The 13249-nt window shown below is 32.7% G+C and overlaps 1 protein-coding gene across 4 annotated transcripts in view; it reads left to right on the plus strand.

Moving 5' to 3' along the window:
* The window catches only part of stumps (DBB domain-containing protein stumps), a 45235-nt gene extending 32012 nt beyond the window's left edge, over positions 1 to 13223 (plus strand). For 2 of the 4 annotated variants that reach the window (XM_088190197.1, XM_088190196.1), the window contains exons 3-13: positions 5584 to 5701; positions 5760 to 5992; positions 6052 to 6212; positions 6286 to 6430; positions 6498 to 6649; positions 6723 to 6864; positions 8267 to 8457; positions 8530 to 9346; positions 9417 to 9488; positions 12444 to 12526; positions 12596 to 13223. In XM_088190197.1, the coding sequence (XP_088046323.1) occupies positions 5584 to 5701; positions 5760 to 5992; positions 6052 to 6212; positions 6286 to 6430; positions 6498 to 6649; positions 6723 to 6864; positions 8267 to 8457; positions 8530 to 9346; positions 9417 to 9488; positions 12444 to 12526; positions 12596 to 12910 (2429 nt within the window). In that variant the 3' untranslated portion in view covers positions 12911 to 13223. Of the gene's footprint in view, positions 1 to 1367; positions 1489 to 1635; positions 1736 to 5583; positions 5702 to 5759; positions 5993 to 6051; positions 6213 to 6285; positions 6431 to 6497; positions 6650 to 6722; positions 6865 to 8266; positions 8458 to 8529; positions 9347 to 9416; positions 9489 to 12443; positions 12527 to 12595 lie in introns of those variants that run through there. The other 2 variants (XM_088190198.1, XM_088190199.1) reach the window with 2 other exon arrangements.
* The last annotated feature ends 26 nt before the right edge of the window (positions 13224 to 13249 follow it).

Below are 13249 nucleotides of genomic sequence, written 5' to 3' on the forward strand. Positions count from 1 at the left end.
AAAAAATATAATAACGATGTCCGTTAGAAGAATTTACAATCAAAAATATAATTAATCCCTTTTGGTGCCCTAAAATATTCAAAGATGTCAGTAAGTCTGTTGAAGTCCCCGATAAGCATGTGGTATTATAACTTGACCACGTGACTACGATGCAGCGCTCGACATGCGTGTTGACCATAGGACGCCTACGCGCATGCTGAAATTGAATCGAGTTACTCCTTCTATCTCAGTTTGCGAAAAACCATATCATTATCTCTCTCACTCTCGTCACTTAACACGCGAGAGAGCGAAGGGGGTAGTATCTCACCGCTCGCGCTCGAAAGGACAGCTCCGAATTCGGTCTCTTTGACTCGGAAATAATGCCGACAATGTTCGGAAGCGCTCGAAGCTGGCCAAGTCGACTTAATTATCCCCACTTTACCTCCCGTTCTCAGTAACCTCGGACAACTTCCGAGAGATTTTAGACCGTAGTAACCCACTATATTCTCCGTCCTTGGCCAACCTTGGCCAACTTCCAGAGAGTGTAGTGCAGGCATAAGAGTTTCTTTTAAATTGGGGTTTTTCGATCACATTTGATTAAAAGTACAGCAGTTAACGTATCCTCAAAATCCCAAATAAATTATCAAAAAATGTAAAAATATTTTTATTTAAATTTTTAAATTAAATTGCACTGCACACTACTCCACTCAATTCCGTGAAACGGCACTATGATGACATGACACTGTAGTGTACATATTTATATAATTATTAATCGTAGTAATGGCAAAATGACCACCTTAATCATAAGTGTATCATAAAATAAAATGATTTGATTGGTACAATCTTTTGTGTATAAATATATACTTGAGCTTTTTTCTGATCATTTTGATAAGATATTTAATAAATAAAGATTGATCTGAGCTGTATTTTAGTTTATAGAATATGGAGAAATTGCGGTATGAGATCAAAAGATTGATTATATATTCTTCTTTATATTCTGTTTTAATATTCTGATCGAGATAGCTCACTGAAATTTATTTCACGCATCTGAGTAAGCATTCGCTCCGAGAAATGAGGAAAACGCATAAAGCTTTCGCTGTAAAATTAACCATAATTTACTCTTATTCATCGCATAAATTATCTGGGTGATCTGATAAGCATCATTAATCGGTATCAAAGTTCAAGAAATATAAAAAAATCATAACTGTTGATGATTTCGATCAGTACTTTTGGTCATGAAGGGTAGGCTATTATGTATATGTGGGTTAGGTTATGTCACACATTCGGACATAATTTTGCATTGTTTCGACTGTCTTCATCAGTATGTTGAGCGTGTGCCCCTCTGCCATGTCGCTGGCGGACGTCGGTAGTGGTCGGCGGCGGTCAGCAGTCGCTGTTCGGTGTTCACTCCCACCGCCCGCTGCTCACATTCGAATCTTGACCGGTCTGACACGATGACTGCTTACTTCGCTACCCCCGTTTGAATATTTTTCATCAGGAAAATCGCAGGTACTATTATAAAATTAAAATAAATCACATGTGTTACTGGTGACCACGTTTTGAGGCAGACAGCTTATGATATATTTTTTACTTGTGCGTCATGTAATTTCACGAAAACGAAAATAAAAAATGTCTATACATACGGCTTGCTCAGTCGACGCTCTTTATGAGATTAGTCATTGTTTTGCCATAATATCGTCAACACGTCTCCAAAGACTGCTCGCTTTATAATAGCATCGATCCATAAACAATTACAGTAAGTCAAATCTAATCGCTTCAAATACAATATATAGTAGTCCCTGATTTGTTTTTATTGATAGCCGTACATACTAATTAATTATAATCACTTGAGTCGCCATTGTATCTACTTGTCTAGACCAAATTCGCAGAATTGTTTGTATCAGAAAAACGACAAGAATAATTAGTAATAGATCAGTAATTTTCAGCGCCTCCGTTTTTCTAGACTGATTTCATAATCATTTTACTCATTACATTTGCACTGAGATATAGAAGTGTCTTTGTTCTACGCCAGATATGAAAGTTATTATTTTAATTGCTAAATGATTGATGCCATTAGAATATGTCTAATTAGTATCTAATGTCATACTGCCAGATCACATTTAAGAATACAAGTGTTTATTACACATATATGATACTAATACATTAGCTTTTAATTCTATAATTAAGAAAAATATATTTTACCTCATTTTATCTCATGGCTTCGACGTCATCCTCTCTTAATCATGAAGCTTATTATGTATAGAACATATTAATAGCGCTACGCGTATTACGTGCTTCACTGCAATAGGCTGTGTGATAAATGATACCTGCTAATATATATGTTCAAACATATATATTGAGTCGTTTAAGCAAATATATATATCCTAGTTCAAATATACATGCGCTTTACCTAGTAATTTCACAATTAACCAACATGATATACTAATGGTATAAGTGAATGACTAATACCCGAAAGATCTGGGTTCAAATACCATAGATTGAGATTAGAGAACTAGTCCAAATATACATGCACTTTACATAATAATTCCTGGTTAAATAATTAACCAACTTGGTGATAAATAACAGATTTTTTGATATATCTCAGAGCTGAATCCTTGTTTTATACCACAAAAGTAGCATAGTTTATTTTTAGCAATGAAGAATCAATTTGTTATGGTATTTGAAAAGTTTCTTAATTTGTAATCAAAATCTGTTGGTGCATTGTCAGTGATTAATATCTGAAATGTTTTATGTAATGATTTATATAATTATAATTTCGATCAAACATTACAAATTAGGTTTTTCTAGATTTTCCTAATCTCACGAATAAATAATTAAAATAAAATTGAGGTACATAGTCTATTGCTTGTAAACTGTAATAATAATTTATAATTAATAACATATTTATCTCTGATTTACAAACTTGATCTAATGCTTGTCTTATTGCAATAGATAAATAATTTATCGTCTGAACAAAATAACTATGACATATATAAAATAGTTTAAGACTATTATAAATACATAATTAAATTATAAATTTCCAAAAATCATAAAAAGTAAATGGCGCAAAAACGATATTTATTGTTGGCCTGACACGTGTATAGGATTGCGTTTTTTTGCAACAGACGAACATTCTGCCGAAACAAATGTGTACAAAGAAAGATGTTTGTCAAATTCTAGCCACCAGACTAAGGAAATATACGATCGATGGGAATTAAACTCAAGTATACCCAATAACTTTGATCTTCTTGATGTGATAAAGTCAATTAAAAAAAAAATGTGGTTATTGGTGGGATTTGAACCCACGACTTTCAGTGTATAAGCATCGTTTCTCACTACTACTCTATTTTCGCATTATCTTTAATTTTTTTTTTAATAATTTAAGACCCGAATGTAAGAACATATTAATTGAGATTTTTATACATTTGCAAATTGATTTCTGTTTCTTCATATAACATAGTAAAAATGAAAATTATACTGTTTTTGAACAAAGCATAAAGCTCGTATTTTTCGAGTCAAAATTTATAGTAATATGTCAGAATACATCGGTCATAATATAAGCGGCGAGAATAAATATTAGATGGTCAAAATTTATATTAAATATTTAGAATTTAAATTGGACAGATTGTCAAAATCAATTTTTTTCAGTCTGTATTATTAGAATAGTCAGTATTTATATTATATGCTCTGTATTTTAACCTCAGGGTCAGTTTTATGTTGACAGATGGTCAGCAAAATGCATAATACATAGTCATTATCAAAGTGCTTGGTTGAGCTCACAAAATTGTCAGATGTCAACATAACAAGCCAAGCGTGCTTTCCGTTACCGCTGTGTCGTTATTCCCGCTTCGTTCGTCGCTCTGAATACATAAAATTAAATAAATTCATGGTGGTATTCACTGTTCTGACCAGCGCTTGCTCGGTTCAACCGTGTAGATGCGAACAAGATATTTCTAAAATAAATATTTTATTGCCCAATAATATTTATAAATGTTATAATATTTTTTTAATTCACATTATCGTCCTATATTTTAATTCTGATCATCCTATATTTTTAATCCGACAGTATGATATTTTATTCTAACCATTTGATATTTATTCTGACCTTGAATAATCTAATTATGACCTGGCTGTTAAAAATAAAAAAATATTCTGACCCAATTCTAACTATTTAATTTGTTGCCAAAACATAATACTGAATGTTGGCTTTTCTCCGGTACTCGCGGCGGTTTTTTACGCTATACGCTCATGAATTCGCGATTTGCGCTCTAAAATTTGAGCCACGTTTTCACTGAATCTATCCATTTCAACGTTATTTTCGTGCTAAGCCATCATAATTCGCGCTTCAGCTTATGATATAAGATTAGATTTTTCGCTGTATGAAATTTTCGTATGCGTAATAATACGGTCACCCGATGTGAGTACATATTACCCAGCTTCACTTGAGATATGAATGTCATTAAATTTTTAAACTTTTACAATAGCTTATGACAGAAAAAAGTTTCAAGCTAACAATATTTTCGCTAACCTAGAGATTCAAATTTCATGACGTCAGAGCTCACCGTACAAGAGTTTTCGCTGCCTGAAGTCTTTAATTTACAATCAGCGCCACATGTCAATGGAAAACAGCGTTGTTAGCGCTCGCCATTTGGAAAATCGTTCTTCCCAATCTATGATTAGTAGCTTTTAAACCACGCAGATATATATGTTTATATTATATTTGCGTTAATCGATCGTCTATATTTAATTTGCGTATCCTGGAGCGAACAGCAGACGGGCGCCGACGCTATAAAAGCCATCTTGAATATCTGATTGTTTTAAATTGAAGTCGCACGCATAAACGGAAGACAATCGAACGTTCAATGCCTCTGCGACGTCATTATTATCAGCTCTCGACGGCTTCGATTTGTAATAATTGAAAAAAAGTCGAGAGAGTTTATCGCCCGCCGCTCGACAGAAAATGTCTAAAGAATGATAATATAATAATTATATACCGGAAGACCAACAACACGTAAAATTACCGCAAACGATGACTTTATGAGAGTTTTGTTCAATCTATTTAAGCTTGACATGTGCGCCTATATCCGGATGGTCTAAAATTTTGATATATTATAAGCATATCCGGTGTTTAACTTTGTGCCTTAAAATATTTAGAATCATCGCGTTTTATGTATCAAGTGTACAAATGAGTTTTGGTATTTTAAACTGATATTAGGTTTTGGACACGGTCATTTTATATCCGTCTTTTGCGACTCCGATTGTACAACAACATATGTAAATGTATATACAGTTTTTTTTGTTTGCCTGTGACACATTTTTATGTTTTTTTCTTTCTTAGAACGTGAGATTTTTCAGTGCTAGATTTTGCACAATCCTTAAAATAAAGAAGCATGGCGCTTAAATATAAATCTTTAAATATTATTATTTTCCTTACGCACTCAATAACTTTATATTTAGATTTAATTAAAATGTCTGTTTTTTAATATAAAACAATGTTTTTTTTTATTATGAAATATGTACAAATAAAGGTCTCATGGGTTATCTATCGAATTGTTATTTATCTTTATGAACGCTTGACTTACTCATTTAATTATTGTTTCACAGAAATGGAGAACATTATCATCGTATCGAGCAAGGAGTCTCCAGAGGCGGGACTCTGGGTGGATTATCTTGTATCATGCTTCAATAAAATGATGTCGGACAAAGCAAGACAACATTACAAGTAAGATTCGTTGAATTTAATTAAATCAGTTCTATTGTATTAAAATGTTTGTTTGTAGGATAATAACCACTCATGTAGAAGAGTTGATTGACCAAATACCCGATAACGTCCAAGTGAAGCAATTATCGAAAGCAAAGCTTCAAATACTAATATTGTGTCCCAAGTTATTGCATTACGTCGAAAACTTACCAATTGATGGTTTAACGGCGTTGACAGAGCTGCAGGAAGACAAAGTTTTGGCTATGTTATTAGGTGTCAACGATGGCATGATTAATGACGATCATAAGAGAGGTTAGTGTGACACTTGAATAACTCTATATAAACATAATATTAATCCAAATCTATTTTAGCATTTCCGACTTATGAATATTGGCAAAGGATGATAATGAAAGATCAAGACACTACGTTTGTAGATAAATTCCTCAGTACCGCTGTCGATATATTGAGTAAGAAGTTCAGAAACGGATCTGAAAATGCTAATTTTTCGATCATACCAAAGAAAATCAAACCTGTGAGTAGCATTTTCTTCTTAAAGATTAAATATGAGAATATTGTTATTTAATTCATACTTCATATCATCTCAGGGTCAGAATAGGGTGATTGCTCTACTCAACGAACCATTGACTAATCAGGACGTTATCACCGTGCACGTCGAAAAGAAAGGAGAATTGCTGCAGATAAAGTCTTTCAAGCGAAGGAATCCATATACACTACAATTTGACGTGCCTGGTAAATATTAACATTATTAAATCTATATGAATCAATAATTGAAAATATTTATTTTTATTAATTAAAGACTGCTGCTTGGAAGTATCTATGTTGATTTGGATCAAGATAGAAAAGAACGGAATTCCGTGCGGTAGTAGGCAGATCAAATGCGAAAGTCGATTGAGAGAGTTAGATCAGATTTTACGTGGGAGTGATAATCCGCTGGAATTTATGTGTCAGGTGAGATATTTTCCATTGTATTGATCATTTAAATCTGATTATATTTGTTAATTTTTTGTTTTTTTTTTTATAGACATTGGGTTTCAAAACTACCGATCGCGATCAGCTAGACAGTTGGATGTTGACAGCGTTTCAGAAAAACATACCGCCACATTTTAATTTATTGTCTAGTCCACTACAAGCTGAACAGCATCATCTCAAAGTTAACACATCAAGTTAGTATTTATTCAAGAATGACTGAATGATTTAACAAATGTGAAACAGCTTTTATAAATCAAAGCATTCCTCAAATTTTTCTCATTTTTTACCAGTTTACACAACATATACAATGCTGCAATCTTGTGTGATAAAATACTATTACTCAAAATATTACTAAATTATTTTTATAATTGATGAAGGAAATATAATATATAATAAAATATCGTATTAGTGAGCTTTAGACGTTTTAATAAATCAGATAAAAACTAATATCAGGTGTTGTGTTTGGTACATATTATAATATTATTATTGTTAGGTATATAATTACTTTTAGTAAAACAGTCTTTGGTGAATGTGTAGTGACGGAAAGCAATGAGAAATTAGCCGCATTTTTTTATATATATATTTACGGTGCAATAATTTCATATTTATATGATTACGAGGGTATTCATATAACTACTTGAACACATCCTCAGTGGCATAGTTATGGTGGGGCGGAGGGGGCGGGCCGCCCCGGGTGGCACTTGCTTGGGGGCGGCATATTCGCGATGGAATCGTCTAATGTGGTTCTTAACCCTGAATATACTAAAATTTATGTAAATCTACGAATAGCAAGAGCTTAACAATAATCAATTTATTATTTTAAGAAATGCTGATTTTACGACTCTGCAAAAAAATGTATGGGGGGGCGGCAATTTTAAGAATGTAACTCCTCCCGCCACCACGGTGTTGCCATCGTAGCTCTAAGATAGCAATTGATTTGGGCCCCCACAGTACTTCCCCCTTAGCAATTTAGTATTCTATATTTTCATATTTTGATTCAATAAAATTTATGCAAAAATATAGATTCACATGAATATGTACTTTAAAAACATGACACAATTAAAAAGAAAATATTATTATAATATGGATATTAACATTTAATGTTGTAGCTAAGAAACTACATATTAAATCGTTAAATTTCTTTTGGAATTATGTACACCAATATGTCTTTTAATATTTTATAAATTACATACCCATAAGGTCAACTACATTTTATACAAGCAAGCATTTTTTTGCAGGCAAGCACATTGCCAAAAATGCCAATGTTGTAATGGAGTGAAGTTTTATAAAATTAGGTCTATTCTTATAAATACTGTATAGAAAGAACGAATTTTATAAATTAATAATGCAAAATCCCTATTAGGGTATTACTAAATTTTGCTTGGCGATCGTTCAATCCTCAAATAGAACATGTCAGGTCTAGAAAGAATCTGAATGAATTATTTTAATAATGAGAAAATAGAGAGCATTTGAGGAATATTATATCTCCACAACTAAGGGGAAAATGTGATCACACTTTTTATTTATGATATATTTTTTGTTTTTAGGTTATGATGAGATTATATGTAATTCTAAAAATTTATATTTAAATTACAGGCGTGGATGAGTATCCGACTTTGCTTCATTTTGCGGCTCGTTTTGGATTGGAGCGATTGTGCTGGCAGCTGCTAGAATGCCCAGGTGGTGAAATTGCTTGCGATACACAAAACGTCCGCCATTTGAAACCGGCCGATCTTGCTCAAGCTCATGGTTTCCCAGAAATTGCAACGCTTCTACGCAGCTTCATGGTGAGCATTCAAAACTAATATATATTATAAATATTGTTTATGTGCATATCCTATAAGCATTATTTATTTTAGAAAATGAGTGAGTTCTCCAATATGTATTACTATCTGAAGAACATGAGCGAAGATAATCCCGAAGCAAGTACATTGCATGTGAAGAAAAAAGATCTCGAAATACAAAAGAAACTGAATAAAACCAAGGTTGCGGAACTTGCAACGCCTGATACCGATAAAAGCGATCCGTTCAGCGACGATTGTCTACATAAATTGGAACTGAAAGATAGTGTGAATGAGGAGGTGAAAGTGGTTAAACCTCCGACCCCAATTCCGGAATTGTTGTATGAAAATGATTTTTGCCACAATGGGTTCGATACTAGTATACAAAGAGCTCTGGAAAATGATTATCTGATACAACCTTCGAACAAAAAGGTTGAGTGCAGTCCAATCAAGATGAACAGACCGAAGCAGATAGATCTCAATCCCATAAATAGAAATATAGTACCTGAAATAAGCTCCCCGGACAAATCTAAATTGTTCTCACCTAGCCGAGAGTTTTACGATCTGAAGAATAGCATTGCTTTACGTAGCAATATGAATACGCCGATGTCGAATCAAGATAATCTGTCGATAACGACACCAACCGGTCAAGACGAACTGGCGGAAATCATTAAAGACTTTAAAAATAACGTGTTCACTATAACTGAGGTAGAAAAGTTGGTTTTGGACTGGCGGAACAGAAACGAAACGCAGCAGTCTTTGAAAGAGAAGCAAGAGCAGCTCAATAAAATGAGAGAAGAATACGATAAGCTGCAGAAACGGATAAAGGAAGACATGAAGCGACCGACGCCGTTTGAAAGAGTCCGGAAGATGTTCTCCAAAGGAAAATCTAAAAGTGAATATATATTTTATTATTTTTGACTGTGATGATTAATGTTTTATTGATTTGTTTTTTTTAATTGTAGATAAAAATGGCAATTCAGAGAGTGCATCTAGTCAACGGCCTAACAGTGGATTGAGTGTTCATAGTGTTTCTAGTGAGTATAATTTTTTAAATAATATTGTATAATGCAAATTATAAAATGTAAGTAAGAAAAATAAGTATTCTTATACATATATAAAGAGCTTGCAAAATAGTATTAGTTTTTGTGCAATGTTATAGCAAATTTTAAATCTAAACAGGAAGCTGATCAGAATATATTTTCTGTGTCAGTGTCTGACAGATCTTACAAAAGCACACTACTATTTGCAGAAAAATTGCGATTTTAATTTACTTTCCCCAATTTATTTAATTTTATACACTACATTTAATGAAATTATAAACTTGACACATTTTTTAGTAATTTTTAATACGTTTTTTTGAAAACTCCGATATTTTTATTATTCAATGAGAAGCTTAAGAATCTATTTACAAAAACATGTTGACATATCATCGGTATTTTAGTTTTGTATTATAAATCTTTTGCACATAGCTTAAAACTAATTAAATAGTTAGAAAGAAAATTTTTTTTTCGGTAATTTTTTGTCCGTCTTTTTTAGAAAACCCCAATATGTTTATTATTCGATAAACAGCTTACGAATTTATTTACAAAAAACATGTTGACAAATAATCGGTATTTTTTTTTTAACTTAAAACGAAACTTGGCCGCAAAGCGAAAAGCCGTATAAGGAATCAATTATTCTAATACAAATTCATACAAATTCAATGGAATCGGTTCCAAATTTGTTAAATATGTAACATGGTTTATCATTTAAAATGCATTTTATCTTTTTATTTCATTTAAATCAAAAATACGTACATAACAAGTACATACATTTGTACATAAAATACTAACAGGCTCCAAAAACCAACAATAATCCATAAACAAAAATGAAACAACTTCATGTTACATAAAATATGTTTATACATACATAATTTTTTTTAAAATGGCTTTAATCTGAAGACGATGAAGAAATGGTAACCTGCAGATCACTGTCGTCATCATTTTTCGCCGGTAAGGATGGGCCTGGCTTAAAAAAATTGTCCAACGTTGTTTGTCTTGCCTTTTTGTCTCTTTCGTTCTTCAGTGATTAATAACAGCTAATGGCTGAGTTAATTCCTCGAGAAACTTTAGCGCTACGTTCGACGTCAGGAACGTTTTCAAGGAAGATGTTTATTCCTTGTTCGAAATAGGAAAAAGCTTTTGACAATTTTTTTGATGTTAGCTGTTTGAATACAACAGGCTCTGTCTCTTCATCAAATGCTGGTTCTGCTTGCAACTGAATGAGTTCCTTATATGAAAGGGGTTCCCTATCAGCTTCAAGTAGATCAAGCACGTCACGTTCGTTCAAACCTTCAAAGCCGAGATCATGTGCTAGATCCAAAACGTTTTGCCTAATTTCAGGAAGGCAATTAACTTCTGCATCAGTACTTTTTACACATTCTGGCCATATTTTTTTCCAAACATGGTTCATTGTTGTTAATTTTAATTCCTTCCATGATTCACTGATGCTGTCAACAGCATCCTTGATGTTATAGTTTTTCCAAAATGTTTTAATTGAAGATTTACCATCGGTTTCCCTTATAAGTTGTTGGAAAGTTCGGCGTAGGTAATATGCCTTAAAAGCGGCTATTGCACCCTGATCCATTGGTTGTATTTTTCGGAAGGTACTCAATCATGACATCTTCAGATAGTTCGGATAAATTAGTAGGATGCCCTGATGCATTATCCAAAATTAGCAAAGCCTTGTTGCTTAAGTTATTGTCTCACAAATAGTTTTTCACTTCTGTACAAAAGTGATTTTTGAACCAATCCTCAAAACTAGCTTTAGTCATCCAAGCTTTCTTGTTGGATCTCCATATGACGGGTAATTGATTTTTATTTAGTCCTTTAAGAGGCCTTGGATTTTCGGACAAATATATTAAAAGTGGTTTTAGCTTAAAATCACCCGCGGCATTTGCACCAAGTAGCAAAGTTAATCGTTCTTTAGACACCTTATAACCAGGCGTAGATTTTTCGGTTTTTGAAATGTACGTGCGATCAGGCATTCGCTTCCAATAAAGCCCTGTTTCGTCTACGTTAAACACTTGTTCAGGATTATAACCACCTCTTTCAATAATTCCCTTTAAAATGTTGGGATATTCCTTAGATGCGGCCTCATCGGCGCTAGCTGCTTCACCTTTCATTTTCAAATTATGCAAATTAAATCTATTTTTAAATTTTTTTAAAAATCGACATCGAAAAAAAGTTTTTTTTTGCCGTTATAGCGAAAAATTTTAGGCCATAAATCAAAAACGTGCCTTAATTGAAGAGGGCCGTTATAGCGAAATGCTGTATAAAGAGCGGCCGCATAGCGAGGTATGGGTGTAGTCAAGAACGTAAATATTATTTTTGGGAAATATTTTGTCGGTTTTTTTTTTAATATATCGATATTTTTATTATTGAATTGACTTAATTAAATAATAGTTTAACATATTACAATCTGCATTTCACAAACAATACACAGCACAGTGTCTATAAAGCATATGTTTATTATCCTGAAAAGGTTTCGCATAACTGACTACTACTGTATATTTGGCGTGTCGGCAAACATTATTTAGCGAATTAAATGCATGCATTCTCACTTCTAAATACGGCAAAAATACCAAATAAGATAGCCTTAATATCAATATAACATTTTTTCCATCTTGTCTTTTATTTATGTACATATGTTTTAAAATCATTTAAAAAAAATGGTTGGATAAAATATTCAAAAATAATTTAAATTAAATTTATACAATGATGCAAAGTACAATTCCGTTTTTTAAAATATGAATTGACTTTTATGTCAATTTATTCAACGATTTAAAAACTGTCATTTGAGGTTTTTTTGTTTAATCATATTTTTGTTTTATTTAACAAAAAATATTTACATACGTAGGTAATCAATCTACACTGCAGCTTTAGCTTAATCAATAACTTTATTAATTATGTAATCCTATGACTTAATTAATGAATGTTTCATTATATCAGGTTCTTCATCAGGTCGTCTCAGTACTGCGAGCGGAGCTAGTCTTGGCGAGAGCGGTACTCAGTCTGACAACGAAGATATCAGAGTGAGTGAACTTAAACTGATCGATTCACTTCAATTTATTCTCGAGTCTATACTTATCATATTATTTTAGATGTTCACAAAGATCACCGGAATGCAAGATTGCCACAAGCCATCGAACGACAATCACGACTTCGACAATTATTTAATCCCTCCGCCACCGAGACCTATAGTTCTCAATCTTCACGACGGCAAACACACTCAGCCGTGTTCGAGTCACATGAAAGACATCAGATCGCCGCATCACATGGACACGATTAACGAACGAGAAGTTTTTCCTTCGTTCAAAGAAATAAACCAGGATATAAATATAAATATTATAAAAACTCAATTTGGCATGCCGAATAATGTTGTTGAACATAATTATATAAACATGTCTCCGGCGTGATCGTATCACTAACGTTGTTCGGCGAAAAAGCTGACGGAAATGAGTGGAATCGCGGCTTCTTATCTGATTAATCCTAATCCTGTTTTATTTGTCTGTAACGTCGATTTAATAAGCATGTATGTACATATAAGTCTATGAAACCAAAGGTCGTATTAAGAACGTAATTTTATACTCATAATCGCATAAATATCTTTATTGTGAATATGTTAATCGTCTCTTATTAATATTCATAAACATATTATTCACACTTAGCGAGAAGACTGATCTTTAACATTCTATTGAAGACATTAGTAAAAATATTAGACAATCAAAATTAGTAAAATCAAAAATAAAACAATT

The sequence above is a fragment of the Plectrocnemia conspersa genome, unplaced genomic scaffold (genome assembly GCF_051122295.1).
Source record: "Plectrocnemia conspersa isolate PC_06_02 unplaced genomic scaffold, ASM5112229v1 ptg000008l, whole genome shotgun sequence".
NCBI classification, from domain to species: Eukaryota; Metazoa; Arthropoda; class Insecta; order Trichoptera; family Polycentropodidae; genus Plectrocnemia; species Plectrocnemia conspersa.